We start from the raw sequence: 18,477 nt of genomic DNA on the forward strand, positions 1-18,477 counted from the left end.
AGCTCGTTCAATGGCTAGATTTCTAGCCGTTGGACTAGTCCCAACGGCTAGTCAAATAATGGCTAACCAAGCCCAAAAAAGGGAAAAGGTAAGAAGGAAAAATAATAAAAAGTTTAAAATACAATCTATAATATATATAAGTATATATATGTATATACGTATACATGTTGAGGCATGTATATATATAATATACATTATATGTACACTACATTTTAACACTCTCCCTCAAAGACAACCGAAAGTTTGCCTAAAAGAAAGTGAAATCTAGGAACTGAGAGAGACTTGGTGAAAAAGTTTGCCAATTAGTACTCTAATGTAATATATGACATATCAATGTTGCCTTATAAGTCATCATCTCATAAATAATGACAATCCATCTCGATATATTTGGTGCGCTCGTGAAATGTATGGTTGCTAGTAATATAAATCACACTTTTGTTGTCACAACACATTTTTGAAGCTTTTGTTTTTTGAATGTCCATTATATGTCCGTGGTCTTTTTAGCCAAACTACTTCTATTATAGTATCACCCATGGCTCGATACTTAGCATCTGTAAATGACAAAGAAACCTTTTGTTACTTCTTACATCATGAAATCAGAGTCACCTAAATGCTCACAAAAACCCGTGGTTGAGTGATGGTTGTTGGGATCGCCCCCAGTCAACATCAATATAAGCAAGTAAATTTAATGTAGACGAAGAAAACAAAAAGCGACCTCTAGAAATGAAAGTTTTAATATATCTAATAATTCGTAAAATACATTTCATATGAACATAAGTGAGAGCATGTTAAAATTGACTAACTATGTGTATAACATGTGCTATGTCAGATATAGTAATAGAGAGGTAAGAGAGTGCTTCAATAAGTTGTCTATAGGGAGTCAGATCTTCAAGAGGTTCTCCATCATCTATTCACATTTTGACATTTACCATATTCAAATTTTCTACTCTCATGTCATAAGTGATTTCAGACTTGAAAACAACATCAGAAGCAAACTTAGACTAAGACAACAAATACCCTTTAGGGGAATAAACAACTTCAATCCCTAAAAATTATCTTAAAAAACCCAAATCAATTATTTCAAAATTATTTTTAAGCAAATTTTTTTATATGAGCAACTCCATATCCTTCGGTGATGATCATGTCATCCACGTAGAAGAGGAGAACAACAATACATATTTTAGTTTTCTTAACAAATAGAGTTGTATTAGGCAAACAAGATATAAAACCAATATCAATCATAACTTTATTAAATCTACCATACCATGCTTTTGGTGCTTGTTTTAGATCATAGGGTCTTTTATGCAAACAAAGAGCTCTTCCCTTTGGAATAGGAACACTTAAAGGTGTTTTCATGGAAACTTCTTCAACTAAGGTTTCATTAAGGAAAATAATCTTGACATCTATTTGGTACGTGTAAGTTTCTAATAGAAGTTACAACTATTAATGTCCTAATTGAGGTCATCTTAGCGAAGAGAGCAAGGGTCTTCTCATAGTCAATGCCATATTCTTGAGAATAACTCTAGGCAACTAATTTAGCTTTATATCTTTCTAGAGTCCCATCACTCTTGGTTTTTACCTTTTATACTCATCTACAACTTATAGGTTTCTTATTCTATGGAATATCTTGGAGTGACCAAGTGTTAGCCTTTTATAAGGCATCAAACTCTATCCTCATGGCCTCTTCCCATTCGGAGAGTCCTTTGGCTTGGGCATAAGTAGAAGGTTCAACATAGGAATTGATTAGTGCAATACATGCCTTATATTTGGATGACAACGAGTCATATGTCACAAATTTTTTTGATGGTTTAGACGTTCTAGATGACTTTCTTGATTGCACTTCATGTTTTTGATATTAGAATATTTATCAAGTGCACATGAAGATCTAGGGTTACTGCGTCTAAAATACTGCAGGTAACTTTTGTCACTATGGGATTGCTCTTCATCACTTATAACAACATTATCATTGTCAATATCAAACTCACAATCACAATCACAATCATCATGCTTAAAAACAAAGTCAAGCAAAAAGGAGTACTTAGTTACTTCCTCATGTTTTTCATTATCAAATAAGTTTCTCTTTTCTAGAACTACTTATCATTTTTTTAATTGTAATATTTATAACCTTTTGGTTATCAGCATTGTTGAGAATAGGTGGTTTTAAGTTTTAAGCCTTTTTATATTAGAGGTTATTTGAAATTTTGTTTTAATAATGGGCTTAGATGTAATTTATTCTTTTTAGTCTCTCTCTATTTAACATAGAGAGAAGCCCTAATAATGTGAGTTAATGAGTTCCTTTTGTGCAACCGTCTCTCTCTCTCTCTCTCTCTCTCTCTCTCTCCCTCTACCCAGGTAACTGCGCATCACACCTTCCTTCTACATGGTATCAGAGCACCTTCGATCTGGGGAGCGTAATCAATATGGATTGATCTTCACCAACGAGAAAACTTCCCTGTTAATCAGGTTTGTTGTTCTTTCTGTCGTGGAAGATCTGATAACAGATCTAGGATGTGACCTAGATCTGTCATCAGATCTAAGGGAGCAGATGTGGAGTCGTAACCCTTGAGCTCCTGTCGCGATATTTTTTTGTGATTTCTGTCGTGATTTCTTGCTGATTGGGAGCAGCAGAAATTTCAATCTCCTGTGTTGTTGCGTGCTGTCGTGATTCCTGTGTTGTTGCGTGCTTATTGCGTGCTGCGTGCTGTTGCGTGCTATCGTGATTCCTTTCCTTTTGTGTGCTGCATGCTGTTGCGTGCTGTCGTGATTCCTGTGCTGTCTTGAGCTCCTGCCGTGATTCCTTTCCTGCCGTGACATTATTGGTTGTGATTTGTTTGGAGTAGCAATGGTGCTGTCGAGCCTTATATGTTTGGAGAGCAGCTGTTGTCGTGATTCCTTTTCTGTGTTTGCATATTATCGGTGGTTGTGATTTGTTTGGGAGCAGCAATGGTCGTGATTCCCTGGATTTTAGTTGGTTGTTTTATTTCAGAATATGGATTTCAGAAGTCGTGATTACCTGTTGTGTCATTTTTTTTTCATGCGTGCTGTGAAAGAAGCATGGTAGTTTCAGTTATCCTTCTGTCGTGGAAACAGCAGGCGTGATTCCCTGCTGTGTTGGAAAATTTCCTGTTTGTGGGTTGTTTTTTTTTTTTGGTGTCATAAACAGCAGGCGTGATTCCATGTTGTGGCTGTGTTGAGGAAAAAAAATTACATATTTGTGGGTTGTTGTTTTCTGTCGTGGAAACAACAGGTGTGATTCCCTGCTCTCTTCCTGTTCGTGGGCTGATGCTCTTTACTGGTTGTCACATTGCCTGACGCGTGATTATAACACTTGTTCAAGTGAGGGAATTTGATTTTTTTTTAATTACATCTTCAGTATGGCTGAAACTTCGAAATGTGATTCCAAAATTGAACATATTGGTGAGTATAAGGCTTTTGCCAATCCCTTCTCGTACGACTCTTCTATAAGGTTGAATGAAACCAACTATGCTAGATGGTCCAAAACTTTTATGATGTCGGTATCTGGACATCATCGAAAACACATTTTGTTGGAAGACGAACCCACTGAAAAATTGGGAAAATATGTTACTTGGGATGAAGATAATGACATAGTTATGTCATGGATCATGAATAGTGTCGAACCCCATATTGCAGATGGATTGATCTACTATAATACAGTCAAACTGATGTGGGACAATCTTCGTGATACATACTCACAAGAAACTAATGTGAGTCGTATCCTGCAAGTCGAACAGGAGATATATAATTTCCAGCAGGGAGATCAGACCTTGGCCCAGTACTATGCCTCTGACAAAGCTGCGTTTGAAAGACTTAATGCTCACAGGCCTCTTTGTTGCTCGAAGCAAAAGGATCATCAAGAACAATACATGGTTGCTCGCTTTCTTACAGGTCTCTCTTCAGAATTTTCTGTTGTAAAAGTTCAAATGTTGACTAGATCAGATGTTCCTACTCTTGCTGATGCATACAATCGTCTGAGTAGATTTGCGATCTCTCTTCCACAATCTCAGCCTTTGACTCAGTCATCTGCTCTTGTTGTCTCATCTGGTTATGGGCGTGGAAATATTCAGAATATCAGAGGACGAGGTCGTGAACGTGGTATGAGAGGCAGAGAAAAGCTTCAATGTACATTCTGTGGAAAATCTGGACATTTAGAAGATCGTTGTTGGGATAAGCATGGTCGGCCAACCTCTTCTTCATCAAAGTCATATGCTCCTAAAACAAATGTTACTACTATCGAGGCAACAAATGTACAGGATAATATCTCTGCAAGTGACAGTAGTATCACCCTCAGTCGTGCTGAATATGATGAGTTGATAGCTCTTCGTCCTTTGAGTTCCACTCCTCCTGTAACTGGTGTTGCCTACTCAACAAGAAATCATCTTCATCCGACTGACAGTAAGTGGATTATTGACTTTGGTGCATCCAGAGACTTGTGTGGAAATTCACTTGTTTTTTCAGATCTAAAGGATATTAGTGTTCATCGAGGAGTCTCATTAGCCGATGGGAGTTCCTCTCCAGTTGTTGGTCAGAGAAATATTTCTATATCCTGCTCCTTACAGTTGAAAAATGTTCTTCATTCTCCAAACTTTCCTCAAAGTTTACTATCTGTCAGTTGCCTTACAAAAGAACAAAATTGTAGACATCATCCAGTGGGTAATGTTCATGCTGCAGTGGAACACTCATTCAGTCTTGTTCAGTGGCATTGTCGTCTTGGTCATCCTTCATTGTCAAAGCTTCGGTCTATCTTTCCTCAAATTCCTTCCACTACATCATTTCAGTGTGAAGCATGTCAGCTGGGCAAGCATCATCGAAGTTCGTTTCCTTCGAGTCAGAGTCAGTCTAGTAATAAAGTTTTTGAACTTCTTCATGCAGATGTATGGGGTCCTAGTAAGATTCCTACTAGGACTCAGTGTCAATATTATCTTGTTATTATTGATGATTTCTCTAAGTTGTCATGGGTGTTTTTAATAAAAGAACGATCTAAAGTTCCAAGTATTATCAAATCCTTAATTCTTGAAATAAAAACTCAATTTGAATCTATTGTCAAGATTGTTCGCACTGATAATGCTCTTGAGTTTAAATCAAAAGTTTTGTTACAATTTTACCAAGATCATGACATCCAACCCCAAACTTCCTGTGCCTATTCATCTCAACAAAATGGGGTGGCTGAGCGAAAACATCGGCACCTGATTGATGTTGCCCGGACCATTATGATTCAATCCAATGTTCCTGCGTTATACTGGGGTGATGCGATTACCACTGCTTGCTATCTGATCAACCGCATGCCTTCGTCTTCTGTGGGTGATCAAATTCCATTACATATCCTAAAACCTAATGCCTCACTCTTTTCTTTCTCACCCAAAATATTTGGATGTGTTTGTTTTGTACACAAACTCGACCCTGACCGTGATAAATTAGCTGCTCAAGCTACAAAATGCATGTTTATACGTTATCCCAAAAATCAAAAGGGATATCGATGTTATGATCCTATTTCTCGCCGAGAGTATGTCAGTGCCGATGTATCTTTCTTGGAATCCACTCCATATTACTCTAGTACCGGTTCTCCGCTGCAGGTTGATCCAGCTGAGTCTTTTCCATTACCTACACCTCCTTTTCCTTTGGAATCTGTGCCCTCATTACCGAACCAAACTTCATCCTCTTCCAGATTCAATAATCCTCCATTGGTATATGTGTGTAGAGCTCCACCTCCACAAGTGCCTTCATCTTCTTCTTCCCCTGAGGTAAGTTCTACTGACAATAGTGATCTTCATGATGATGATAACAGGCTTATTGCTCTACGCAAGGGGACACGACAATGTACCTTATATCCCATATCTCATTTTGTCTCTGATGCTAGAATTGGAAATCAGATGAAAACTTTTATTTCAGCCTTATCTGCTGAAACTATTCCTCTGAACTATCAACAGGCAAAGCGTGATAACCGCTGGAAGCTGGCCATGCAAGAAGAAATAAATGCTTTAGTATCTCAGTATACATGGGATCTAGTTGATTCCTCAGCAGATGCCAACATTGTTGGATGTAAATGGGTATATACAATAAAGTACAAATCTGATGGTTCTATTGAAAGGTATAAGGCCATATTAGTAGCAAAAGGGTATACTCAGACATATGGTATTGATTTCTTTGAAACCTTTTCTCCTGTTGCACGGATGGGTACCATTCGTCTTGTTCTCTCAGTAGTTGTTCAGCATGGTTGGAGCTTGTATCAATTAGATGCGAAAAATGCATTTCTATATGGGGATCTATCTGAGACCGTTTACATGCAACAACCTCCAGGATTCGAGGTTAAGGGGGAGTGTCAGAAGGTGTGTAGATTGAGAAAGACCATTTATGGCTTGAAACAAAGTCCTCGTGCATGGTTTCAAAAGTTGTTTGAAGTGATGTCACACTTTGGCTTAAATAGGTCAGCAACAGATCATACCCTATTTATCAAGAAAACTAACTCTGGCATAGTTGTTATGGTGGTATATGTGGATGACATCATTCTTACAGGAGATGATGTGAAAGTTATTGAAGCCACAAAGGCTCATCTTCAAAAACACTTTGTTACAAAAGATCTTGGTTCACTTAGATATTTTCTGGGTATAGAAGTTGCCAGGAGCCGCGAAGGGATGGTTTTGTCTCAACGGAAGTATGTTCTTGACTTATTAAAGAAAACGAGAATGTTGGGAGCTAAACCAACTAATATTCTCATGGACCATAAAGTTCAGTTGTTTGAAGAAGGGTCAAAACCTGTTGATAGCAAAAGCTATCGCTCCCTAGTAGGGAAGCTACTGTATGTAACTGTGACCAGGCCAGATATTGCTTTAGCAGTAAGCAAAGTTAGCCAGTTTATGGACAAACCAACTAAGATACACTGGAATGCAGCTATAATGATTCTCAGATATCTAAAATCTTCTTCTGGAAATGGGTTATTGTTCAGGAAAGGTGAAACTCTGGAGATAGTGGCCTATTCTGATGCTGACTATGCAGGATCTGTAGTGGATAGAAAATCTACCACAGGATTCTGTGTATTTCTGGGAGACAACTTGATTTCTTGGAGAAGTAAGAAACAAAAATGTGGTTTCTAGGTTGAGTGCCGAATCAGAATATCGGGCTATGGCCCAAACAACTGCTGAATTGATGTGGGTTCGTACTGTTCTTCATGATCTTCAGGTGAAGGTTTCCTCTCCTATGACCATGATGTGTGATAACAAGGCTGCAACATATATAGCGAACAATCCTGTCTTTCATGAGAGAACAAAGCACATTGAGGTTGATTGCCACTATGTAAGAGATATGGTTCAAGTTGGTCATATCACTACCAAATATCTAAAGTCGGAAGACCAAGTTGCATATATGTTTACAAAGCCTCTTGCTAGACCAAATTTCTCAAAATGTTGTGACAAGCTGAGCATGATTGATATCTATGCTCCAGCTTGAGGGGGAGTGTTGAGAATAGGTGGTTTTAAGTTTTAAGTCTTTTTATATTAGAGGTTATTTGAAATTTTGTTTTAATAATGGGCTTAGATGTAATTTATTCTTTTTAGCCTCTCTCTATTTAACATAGAGAGAAACCCTAATAATGTGAGTTAACAAGTTCCTTTTGTGCAGCTCTCTCTCTCTCTCTCTCTACCCAGGTAACTGCTCATCACACCTTCCTTCTACAAGCATATCCAAAAATGGCACAAGGAACAACCCTAGGTGAAAATTTATCATTTTTGTTGTGGATAAAACAAAACATTAAAAACAAAAAATTCTCAATCTAGAGTAGTTTGGAGTAATTTTAAAAAGTTTCTCAACATGAGAGATATTTTGTAATGATGAGGATGGCATTCTGTTGATAAGATGCACCGTAGTTAAAGCTGCTTCTCCCCAAAAACTTTAGGCACATGACTAGCAATAAGTAAGGTTCTTGTAGTTTCTACAATGTGCCTATGTTTCCTTTTGGCAAGATTTTGTGGTGTGTGTGGGCAAGATCTTTGATGAATAATGCTATATAAAATGAGGTATTCTTTAAATTCTTTTGATAAAAATTCTTTCCTTGAGTCGGAATGAAAAATGGAAATCTTATTGCCAAACCTATTCTTTACTAAGTCATGAAAACTTCAGATTTATGTTTAAGAAATTAAATCCAAGTATATCTAGAGAAATCATCTACAAAAATCACATAATATGCATATCAACCTTTTGAAGTAACTGGTGTCTGACCCCAAACATCTAAATGAACTAACTCAAGTGGTCTAGTAGAGATAAAAGTTCTTTTCCAAAAAGGTAATTTCTTCATTTTACCAAGAATACAATCATCACAAGTAAATTCATTAATGTTACGAAAATTTTCTAAATTTAGAAAAATATGAAACTTTAGATACATGAGGATGTCCTAATTATGCCATAAGTCTAAATCTAACTTTTGGACATTACAACAAAAAGTATTTTTAGGTATCTTCAAAAGTCCATGTATTAGATGCCTTCTCTATGGCCTTGCCCATTCAGTTCCCTTGATTGGCGATCCTGCATCCAACAAATATTTGATGATAAGGAGATATCACAACCATGGTCTGATATTTGAGATTCGGATAAAATGTTTAAATTCAATTTGGAAATATATCTAATTTTTAGAATTGAAATCTTTTTTGAGTTTTGAAGATCCTTTTCAAAATTTCTTATTCCTCGAATTTCAAGAGATGCGCCATCAACAGTGAAAACATTAGACACATTTGAGTTAGTATGATATTCGAATGAGATATCAACATTTGAGGTCATGTGAAACGATGCACCAGAATCAAGGAGCCAAGGAAACTAACCGACATTGGAGAAGGATGAGACTGCAACTCCCATTGTAGAAGATGCTTCTTTGAGAAGAAGTTAAAGAACTTCTATTAATTATGGCAAGGACTTAGCAATGTCAATGGATGTATCTTGAGATGAGTTGTCCTTAGTTGCTCTTGAGTTAGTGATTCCTCAACCGAAGTCACTTGCTTGCCTTCCCTTCTTTTTAGTTTAGGACACATAGGCCTAACATGTCTTGATTCATGGCAATAATGACAAGTAACTTTTATCTTGCGATAATCATTGCCTTGTTTCCAATAAGATTTATCATGTTCATTACTTTGTTTCCAATGAAGTGGTTTGTAAGAACGAGTGTAGTAACTCAGCCTAGACACAGCCAAAACGGATTTTTTCTCATTTCTGGTTGAACATCTTTTCAACCTATTTTCCTTCATGCTTAATTCTTTGATAGTATCAACAATAGAGGGACCCTTACCTCTATGTAAAAGAGCCGACTTAGTGGCTCAAATTTGGGTCTTAGCCTATTTATGAATTGATAAAAATACTTCATATCAATTTGTCTTTATTAGAGCTCAGTATCTTGACGGCAATGCCACTTGGGTTCAAGGAGAGTCAATTCCTCCTAAAGTTCGGATAATTCATTGCAGTGTTCTCTAATATTCTTATTTCCTTGTGTCATAGTACGAACTTTATCTTGTAAATTGCACACATGTGCAATATCTTTAAAGAAATACATTTTCTTAAGATATTCTCATGCATTGTTGGCATGCTCAAACTTGGCGAGACTAGAGCATTTCTTAATATCTACACTATTAATGAGCCAAGACATTTGTAATGAAATGGATTGAATCCAATGAACATACAAGAGCACACTTTCAATCAAGTAGAATACTTGATTGAATCATCAAACCACCCACACAAGGGTCTAACGATTTGTTATTGCATAGAGTTACTCACAAAAAATGAGTTGAAAATACAAGGCCTAAGAATGCCTATTTATAACATTGGAGGAGGCACATGGGCAGCCCGATATGGCTGTTGGGACAGCTCCAACAAAGGACAAAATAAAAAGTGAAAAAGAACAAAAATACAAAATACAAAAAGTTAAAAGTAAAATACAAAAAGTTAAAAGTATCAACCCCTAATGGGTTGACGCCTATCTAGTGAAAAGATCGAAATACCCTTGATGGGTATTTTAGTTTACACATATTTATATATTCATATATGACTATATATGAATACTTATATCTTAACACCCCCCTCAAACTCATGGTGGGACAACCGAGGTGACGAAAGCTCTTTAGTGAAGAAATCTACTAGTTGGTATTCTGAGGGAACGTAAGGCAATGTGATGATCTTCTTCAGAAATTCTTTCTGAACATAATGGCAATCCATTTCAATATGCTTTGTCCTCTCATGAAATGTATGATTGCTTGCAATGTAGACCGCACTCTTGTTGCCATAGCATAGTCTGGAGGATTCTGCAATGTGAATTCCCAGATCCTCTAGAAGTTGCTGCACCCATACTAACTTAGATGTGATCGATTTCATGGCACGATACTCAGTTTCAGTGGAGGAGAGGGACACTTTCTGCTGTTTTTTTATATCGCCATGAAATTAATGAATCACTTACAAACATACATAAACTAGTGTTTGAGCGTCTATCATTTGCATCCCCTCCCCAGTCATAATCAGAATATGCAATGGTTTCTAACGAGGAAAAGGATGATAAAAATAGTTTGTGATTAATGGAATTTTTAATATATCTAACATTTCTCATTACAACACTCATACGTACTGTTGTGAGAGCATGTTGAAATTGGCTAACAGAATGAATAACATAAGAGATATCAGGATGAGTAATGAAAAGATAAGATAAAACTCCAATCATTCGTTTGTAGAGGGTTGGATCTTGTAGAGGCTCGCCATCATCTTTCTTCATTTTGGCATTTTTGACTTTCAGAGTATCAACCCGTTTTTCATCCGAGAGTCCTGATCTATCTATGATCTCTGTGAAAAAAAATAACCATGAGGTGAGTAGGCAACTTCTATTTTAAAAAAATAACGCAAAAAATAAAAATCTATCATATCAAAGTTGGCTTTAAGTACATCTTTGATATAATTAACTCCCTGTGTATCACCTCATATGATTATCATATCATCTACGTAAAGTAGTAAGATCTCCGTCCCTGCATTGGAAGACTTAACAAACAATGTGGTGTCAGTAAAACAAGTTTTAAAATGAAGTTGTGTCATTACATTGCTGAATCTATCATACCAAGCTTTGAGAGCTTGTTTCAAGCCATACAAGGCTTTGTGTAACTGAAGGGTTTTCCCATGTGCTAGGTCCAAACCTGGTGGGGGATCCATATAAACTTCTTCGTCTAGATTATCATTTAAAAATGCATTCTTTACATCCATTTGGAATATAAGCTATTTTTTAATTGAGGCTATAGCAATGAGAGTTCTAACAGTTGTTATTCAAGCAATTGGGGCAAATGTCTCATTGTAGTCAATTCCATATTCTTGACTATATCCCTTGGCTACTAACCTGGTTTTGTATCGCTCTAATGTTCCATCGCATTTGATTTTTATCTTGTAGACCCATCTACATCCTATAGTTTTTCTTCTTTAGGTAGTTTTGGATTTTCCAAGTTTTTTTTTTCCAAGACTTCTAATTCATCATTCATGACCTTAATCCATTCTAGATGATGTTTAGCCTCATGATAAGATTGTGGTTCGGAATATCAGTGTATAGCCATTAGGCATGACCTATACCTTGGTTCAAAGGAGTCATAGGCTACAAATCTACTAGGGGCTTTTGAAATTCTTATGGATTTTCTAAGACTAGAATAATCTACTTCTTGATTTTGAGAGTATCTTTCTAAAGCACATGGTGGATGATCTTCGGTACGTCGAACATAGGTTTGTATATCATTATGTGATGGGTTTATATCAATAAGACCCCCATTAACATTCTCACTTGCATTATTGATGTCTTCATTTCTACTCTCACGTGTGTCATGAATCACGTCGTTCATGTTCATTGACAAGGTCAAACAGAAACGAGTAGTCACAATTTTCTTGGATTTTTTCTTGCAAAAACCAATTTCATTTTTAAGAAAAGTGACATTTTGAGAAACATACAATTTGTTTCTTTCAATGTCATAACATCTATATCCCTTTTGGCTTTTGCCATAGCCTAAAAAAACACAAGGGATTGCTTTTAGAGAAAGTTTGTCATTTTTATTGGTAAGGACAAAGCATTTGCATCCAAAGACTCTTAACCTTTTATAATCGGAAGATGTTTTAAAAAGTTTTTCAATAGGAGAGATATTTTCAATGTTTTTGAAAGGCATTCTATTTATCAAATAGACTGTTGTAAGAGCGGCTTCGGCCCAAAAAGCTTTTGGAACATTTCTAGACACAAGAAGTGTTTTAGTGGTTTCAATAATGTGTCTATGTTTTCTCTCGGCTAGTCATTTTGTTGAGTGTATGAACACGATTTTTTGTGAGTAATCCCATTTAGGTCAAGATAGTTTTCGAACTCTTTTAATACAAATTCTCCCTCGTTATCGGTTCTAAAGATTTTAATATTAGTTTTAAATTGATTCTTAATATAACAATGAATTTTTTTAACACTCAAATACTTTCGATTTTTGTTTTAGAAAAAATATTCAAAAATGTCTACTATAGTCATCTACAAACACAACATAATAGGATACCCCTCCTTTGGATACGACTGGAGCCCATCCCCATACATCCGAATGTATTAACTCAAATGGGTTCTTAGTTATAAAATGTCTTGGTCTAAAGGGCGAAGATTTCATTTTGCCAAGAATGCAATCTTCACACACAAAATCTTTTTCTTTATAATTTGAAAGAAATGAAAACAAGTGTAATTTTGTTCCGTTAGGATGTCCTAGTCTTTTGTGCCAAATTTATATATCTTTCTTTTCCACAAAATTACAAAACCGTTGTTTTGGTAACTCAAGATTGTCCACGACATAGAGATTCCTCTTCTATGGCCTCGCCTAATCGGCTTCTCGAACTGGAAATCCTGTATTATACAATCATTAGATGAAAATAGTACTTTGCAACCATGGTCCGTAATTTGAGAAATTGATAAAAGATTTAAATTCAATTTTGGTACTACTCTAATATTTGGTATGTGAAAAATTGGATGTTTTTGAAAAATCCCAGGACTTTTGATTTTTAAGGACTTTCCATCGGCAATTGAAACATAAGAGTCATTTGGGTTAAACCTACATTCGGATAATATGGACTCATTTGATGTCATATGAAAGGAAGCACCTGAGTCAAGGATCCAAGAGGTCTTACCATGGTCACCACTTGTAGATATGACCGCTCTCGAAAAAGACAGAGCTTGAGTTTTAAGCATGGGTTGTAGCGCCTCCATTAGTTGAGCCAAAGAGAGCGAGCCAATGCACTTTGAGTCATCTATCTCACTCATTTCAACTGAAGCAACTCTTTCTTTATGATCATCCTTCTTTCTTTTGGGGCAAAAAGGCTTGATATGTCTCGGTTCGTAACAATGATAACAAATTATCTTTTCACCTTTTTTGTATCCATGATCACCCCTCTTCTCATTCCTCTCGTAGTTGTTGAGGTTTCTTCCATTCTCATTTTTTACAAAATTAGGAGGTTTGTAGCTTCTAATATGATTTTCGGGCTTTGACATGGCAAGCACAGATTCTTCATCTTTTAAAGCGAAAAGATTATTTAATGTATTCTCTTCCATAGTCAATTCTTTAATAGTTTTTACTATAGAAGAAATACCTCCTCTATGAAGGAAAGCCGACTTGGTTCTTTCAAATTCGGGTCCAAGCCCATTAATAAATTGGTAGAAATGCTCCGTTTTAATTTGATTTTTACAGAGTTCTACGTCTTGTGGGCAATGCTACTTTGGATCAAGAAGAGTCAATTCATCCCAAAGAAGAGAGAGTTTGTTGTATTATTCTCTAATGCTCATCTCTCCTTGAGTCATGGTTCTCACCTTGTTTTGAACATTGCATATGTGTGCAATATCTTTAAGACTATATATGTCTTTAAGATATTTTCACGCATCACTAGCGAAATCAAATTTCACCAAGCGAGAACATTAATAGATGTCTACACTATTGATAAGCCATCCAATTATTTTGGAATGGCCCATCCTCTATTCTTTCCATTTCTTTTCATGGTCAAAAACGGCTTTACTCATTTTCTCTCCTTGATGAACAACCTCCTTCCCATTCTCAATTTTTGTAAGAATGAGCTTAGGCTCTTTTTCGGTACCCTCCACCAAACCCCATAGTCTTTTTTTTCATATTTTGTGTTTTACTATGGATGCTCACATCACATAGTTTGTATTGTTTAGGCGTACAAGAATGTAGACTATAACTTCCTTCTCATTCTTCATTTCTTTACAGTGAAGAAGAGAAAAGGTAGAGAAAGAGAGAGTGGGGGGAAGAAGAGAGAGAGAAAAAGAAAGTAATACAAAACTTTCTTGACAGATGGCATGCTTCCCGATGCAACAATCCATGATTTGTTGTATTCGCCAAGCTCACGATCCTCTTGATATTGTCACGAACTTTCCTCTAAAATTGCTTTCGGACCACTAAAGCTATGATACCATGTAATGAAATGGATTGAATCCAATGAACATGCAAGAATACATTTTTGATAAAGTAGAATACTTGATTGAATCATCAAACCACCCACACAAGGGTCTAACAATTTGTTATTGCATACAATTACTCATAAAAAATGAGTTGAGAATACAAGGCCTATTTATAATACATGAGGAGGCATATGGGGCAGCCTCATATGGCTGTTGGGGCTGCACTAGGGGTGGCAATCGGGTCGGGTCGGCGGGTCAGCATACCTCAACACGAACCCGACCCGTTTATTAAACGGGTCGGCTGTGACAAACTGAAACCCGACCCATTTATTAAACGGGTAACCCGACACGATACGGTTAACCCGTTTAATAAACGGGTCGGGTTGGGTAAACGGGTTGGCGGGTTAGCGGGCGGGTTGGCGGGTCGGGTTCAGGGTTTTACATTGAAAAGTTTACGGGTTGGCGGGCGGGGTTAGCGGACGGGTTGGCGGGTCGAGTTCGGGTAAACGGGTTGACCCGCTTGCCTAACCCGTTTATTAAACGGGTTGGCATACCCCTAACACGAACCTGACCCGTTTAATAAACGGGTTAGGCGGGTTGACCCGTTTACGACACGAACCCATTTAAGACAAACCCGAACCCGGCTAAAAAGCGGGTTGTGTCAGAAATTGCCACCCCTAGGCTGCACCCAACAACTCCAACAGCTATATGGAGTTGTCCTTATCACAAAAGGACAATAAAAAAGTGAAAAAGAACAAAAATAAAAAATACAAAAAGCTAAAAGTATCAGCCCCTAATGGGCTGATGCCTATCTTGTGAAAAGACCAAAATACCCTTGATGGGTATTTCGGTTTATATATATTTATATATTCATATACGAGTATATGAATATATATGAATACACATATCTTAATAACATTATTTTGGCATATCACATTCTTCGCTCTTTTCATATTCAAATATAGCTTTGGTTTTTTCACCATCTAAAAGAGCTACTTCCTTTCCATTCTCTTCTTTAGTGAAGTTTAGTTTAGGTTCCGAATCAGATCCATCAACTAAGCCCCGCAATCCCTTGCCCCATATGTGATGCTTCATAGTAGAAGCCCACATAATGTAGTTGGTATCATTGAGTTTGATAGGCATGACAGTGACACTTTCCTTTTCATCCATGATTACAAAAAAGAATATAGGAGAGTGAGATAGAGAGAGAAAGGGAAGTGGTGAGAGAGAGTAAATAAAGAAATGGAGAATGAGCACGATCACTTGATCCCACGATCATGCAGCACAAACTTCTTTGGATAGTGTGTGCCAAAAGAACCAAATCTTCCAAGAAGGCAAATCATGATCTCATAAACACTTGAATGTCGAACAACAAAAAGAGCAACACACAATCACCAAAGCTCTGATACCATGTCATGAAATGAGAGTCTCCAAAACATAAATGTCCACCAATATAAATCCCAAATGGACATACACAAAAGTGAGCATAAAGAGCACACTCACAACACCCACAATGAGCATACACAGAACACTCTCAAATATAAAGTAATATTTATTGATCTTTCAAATATGCTTATAAAATCATTGCAAGAATGAGGGGATTCATCCCCTTTATATACATACACATACACATGAGGGCCAAAATGGGCTCAAAAGAGAGCCCATTGTAGCCGTTGGAGCTAGTCCAATGGCTAGATTTCTAGCCGTTGGACTAGTCCCAATGGCTATTCAACCTATGGTTGACCAAGCTCAAAAATGGAAAAAGTAAGAAAAAAAGGAATAAAAAGTTTAAAATACAATATAATATATATACAAGTATATATATGTATATACATATATATATATATATATATGTATATATGTATACATATACATATACATGTTAAGACATATATATATATATATATATATATATATATATATATATATATATATATATATATATATATACATTATAGGAAAAGGGTTAGGTGCCTGACCCTTTTTGTGCCTACTGCATGCCTACCAAGCTTGGATAAGAGTTTTCATGTTGTTTTTTAAAAATCTGACCCTACAGATGTGTTTTGCGTGATCGATTTACTAGGAAATCACACTTGGATCATGTTTTTTTGAGAAAAAAAAGTTTTTTTTGAGAAAAAAAATGTTTTTTTAAGCATTGATTATTTTTTAAAATTGTAGACTGTTGATTTTTTAATCTTATAAAAGCCTCACTTTGTGTTGGAATCGGACGATCCAAAAGTCGATTCTCACAAAATCAAACATGTAGATCATATCTGTATGGTCAGATTTTAGAAAAAATAGAAACAATCTTTCCAAAGCATCAGGCACCTACCCTTTACTCATACATTATGTGTAGGTATGTATATGGGTGGGTGGAGGTATGCTTGTGTGCATGCACATGCGTCTGTCTGTCACTGAATGTTTTAAAGAAATCGGGTTTTATTTTTCACATTTTTTTCTTAATGAATGTTTGCATCAGTTTTTTTTTTGTAATACATTTTGTGTTGCATCCTTAGCATCTTATTATAGTATAAGACTTTGTTTTGGTTGTGTATTTTTTATCAGGTTCTAATTCTTGTAGCTGCAGTTTGTTGTCTATGCTTGATTCTAGCTTTAGCCCTTGGTGTTTCTAAGCATGGAGTCTTTTATTTCTCTTTTGAATTGTTGGATGTGTCTCTAGATGCCACAGCTTCACTAAGGATTTCCACAATAGTAGAGCCAAAGATTGGTTATTTTTGCCCCTTCAATGAATGGGCACTTGATATTTTTTATCAAATATTTGGTCCCGAAAAAAGTAGAGAAAGGTTGGTTATGAAGGAACTGGATGTCAGCTATGTTGAATGTAAGATTAAACCAAAAGAGTGTTTTCAATGGTCACGTCACATAAATTCGCCTTTCTGTAGGATTGTTGAAATCATTATTCCTTTTTCTTTTCTCCTTTAGCATGCCATAGTTTATTATTTTCTTTTCTGTTCAGGTGTCTGCTTTGCTGAATTGCATGAATCAGTTACGTTAGATATTCATGGAATGAGACCATTGTTTCTATCATCCAATAATTTCATGTTAGTTCGAGTTCAGGAAACTAATTTTTTTTTCTTTCAATAAGACGGATGATATTTTATCTAATTCCCTATGTCAGTCACTCTGCTGTCATCTGTAGTCAGTTAATGACTGTTTTATAATTCCACATATTTCTGTTGGCACATATTCTGCATTTAACTTTTGAATTACGGCTGTATTTTCTTCCACAATATCATACTGAACATCAATGTTATTTTCTATTCTAAAGTTCTCAAAATGCATTTTTTGTTTTGCAATATTTTTTTTCAGGGTATATATGGTTATCCTATTGAAATTCAAGCACTCTTCTTCATGGCATTGAGGTGTGCTTTATCTATGCTTAAACATGACACAGAGGGTAAAGAATTTGTTGAACGAATTGTAAAACGGTTGCATGCCTTGAGCTACCATATGAGAAGTTACTTCTGGCTTGATTTCCAGCAACTGAATGACATATATCGCTATAAGACTGAGGAATATTCTCATACAGCTGTTAACAAGTTCAATGTTATACCTGATTCAATCCCAGACTGGGTATTTGACTTTATGCCAACTCGTGGAGGGTACTTTATTGGAAATGTTAGTCCCGCCAGGATGGACTTCCGGTGGTTTGCATTGGGAAATTGTGTTGCAATCCTATCATCTCTTGCAACACCGGAGCAATCTATGGCTATCATGGATCTTATAGAAGCACGTTGGCAAGAGCTAGTGGGAGAAATGCCTATGAAGATAGCATATCCAGCAATAGATAGTCATGAATGGCGAATAGTGACAGGCTGTGATCCAAAAAATACCCGGTGGAGCTATCACAATGGAGGAACTTGGCCAGGTTAGGAAAGTTAAGCAGTATTTACCACTTCTTTTGGTCATTCTGAGATTCATAACTGATTTATTTCTTTGCAATTAGTAGCTTATATGTAAATTAAGACATGAAAGTTATGACTCAGTTATGGCTTGAAAATGTTTAGATTTTGGAAGTACTT

The 18,477-nt window shown here is 36.4% G+C and overlaps 1 protein-coding gene across 1 annotated transcript in view; it reads left to right on the forward strand.

The window, feature by feature from the left end:
- LOC149847304 (putative alkaline/neutral invertase D) overlaps window positions 1-18,477 on the forward strand; it is a 60,748-nt gene that overhangs the window by 16,655 nt on the left and 25,616 nt on the right. Inside the window, exon 4 of the mRNA XM_089996923.1 lies at window positions 17,765-18,323. Within this exon, the coding sequence (XP_089853049.1) occupies window positions 17,765-18,323 (559 nt within the window). The remainder of the gene's footprint in view (window positions 1-17,764; window positions 18,324-18,477) is intronic.

This window comes from Nuphar pumila, chromosome 2, assembly GCF_984573655.1.
Source record: "Nuphar pumila chromosome 2, dmNupPumi1.hap1.1, whole genome shotgun sequence".
Taxonomy (NCBI): Eukaryota; Viridiplantae; Streptophyta; class Magnoliopsida; order Nymphaeales; family Nymphaeaceae; genus Nuphar; species Nuphar pumila.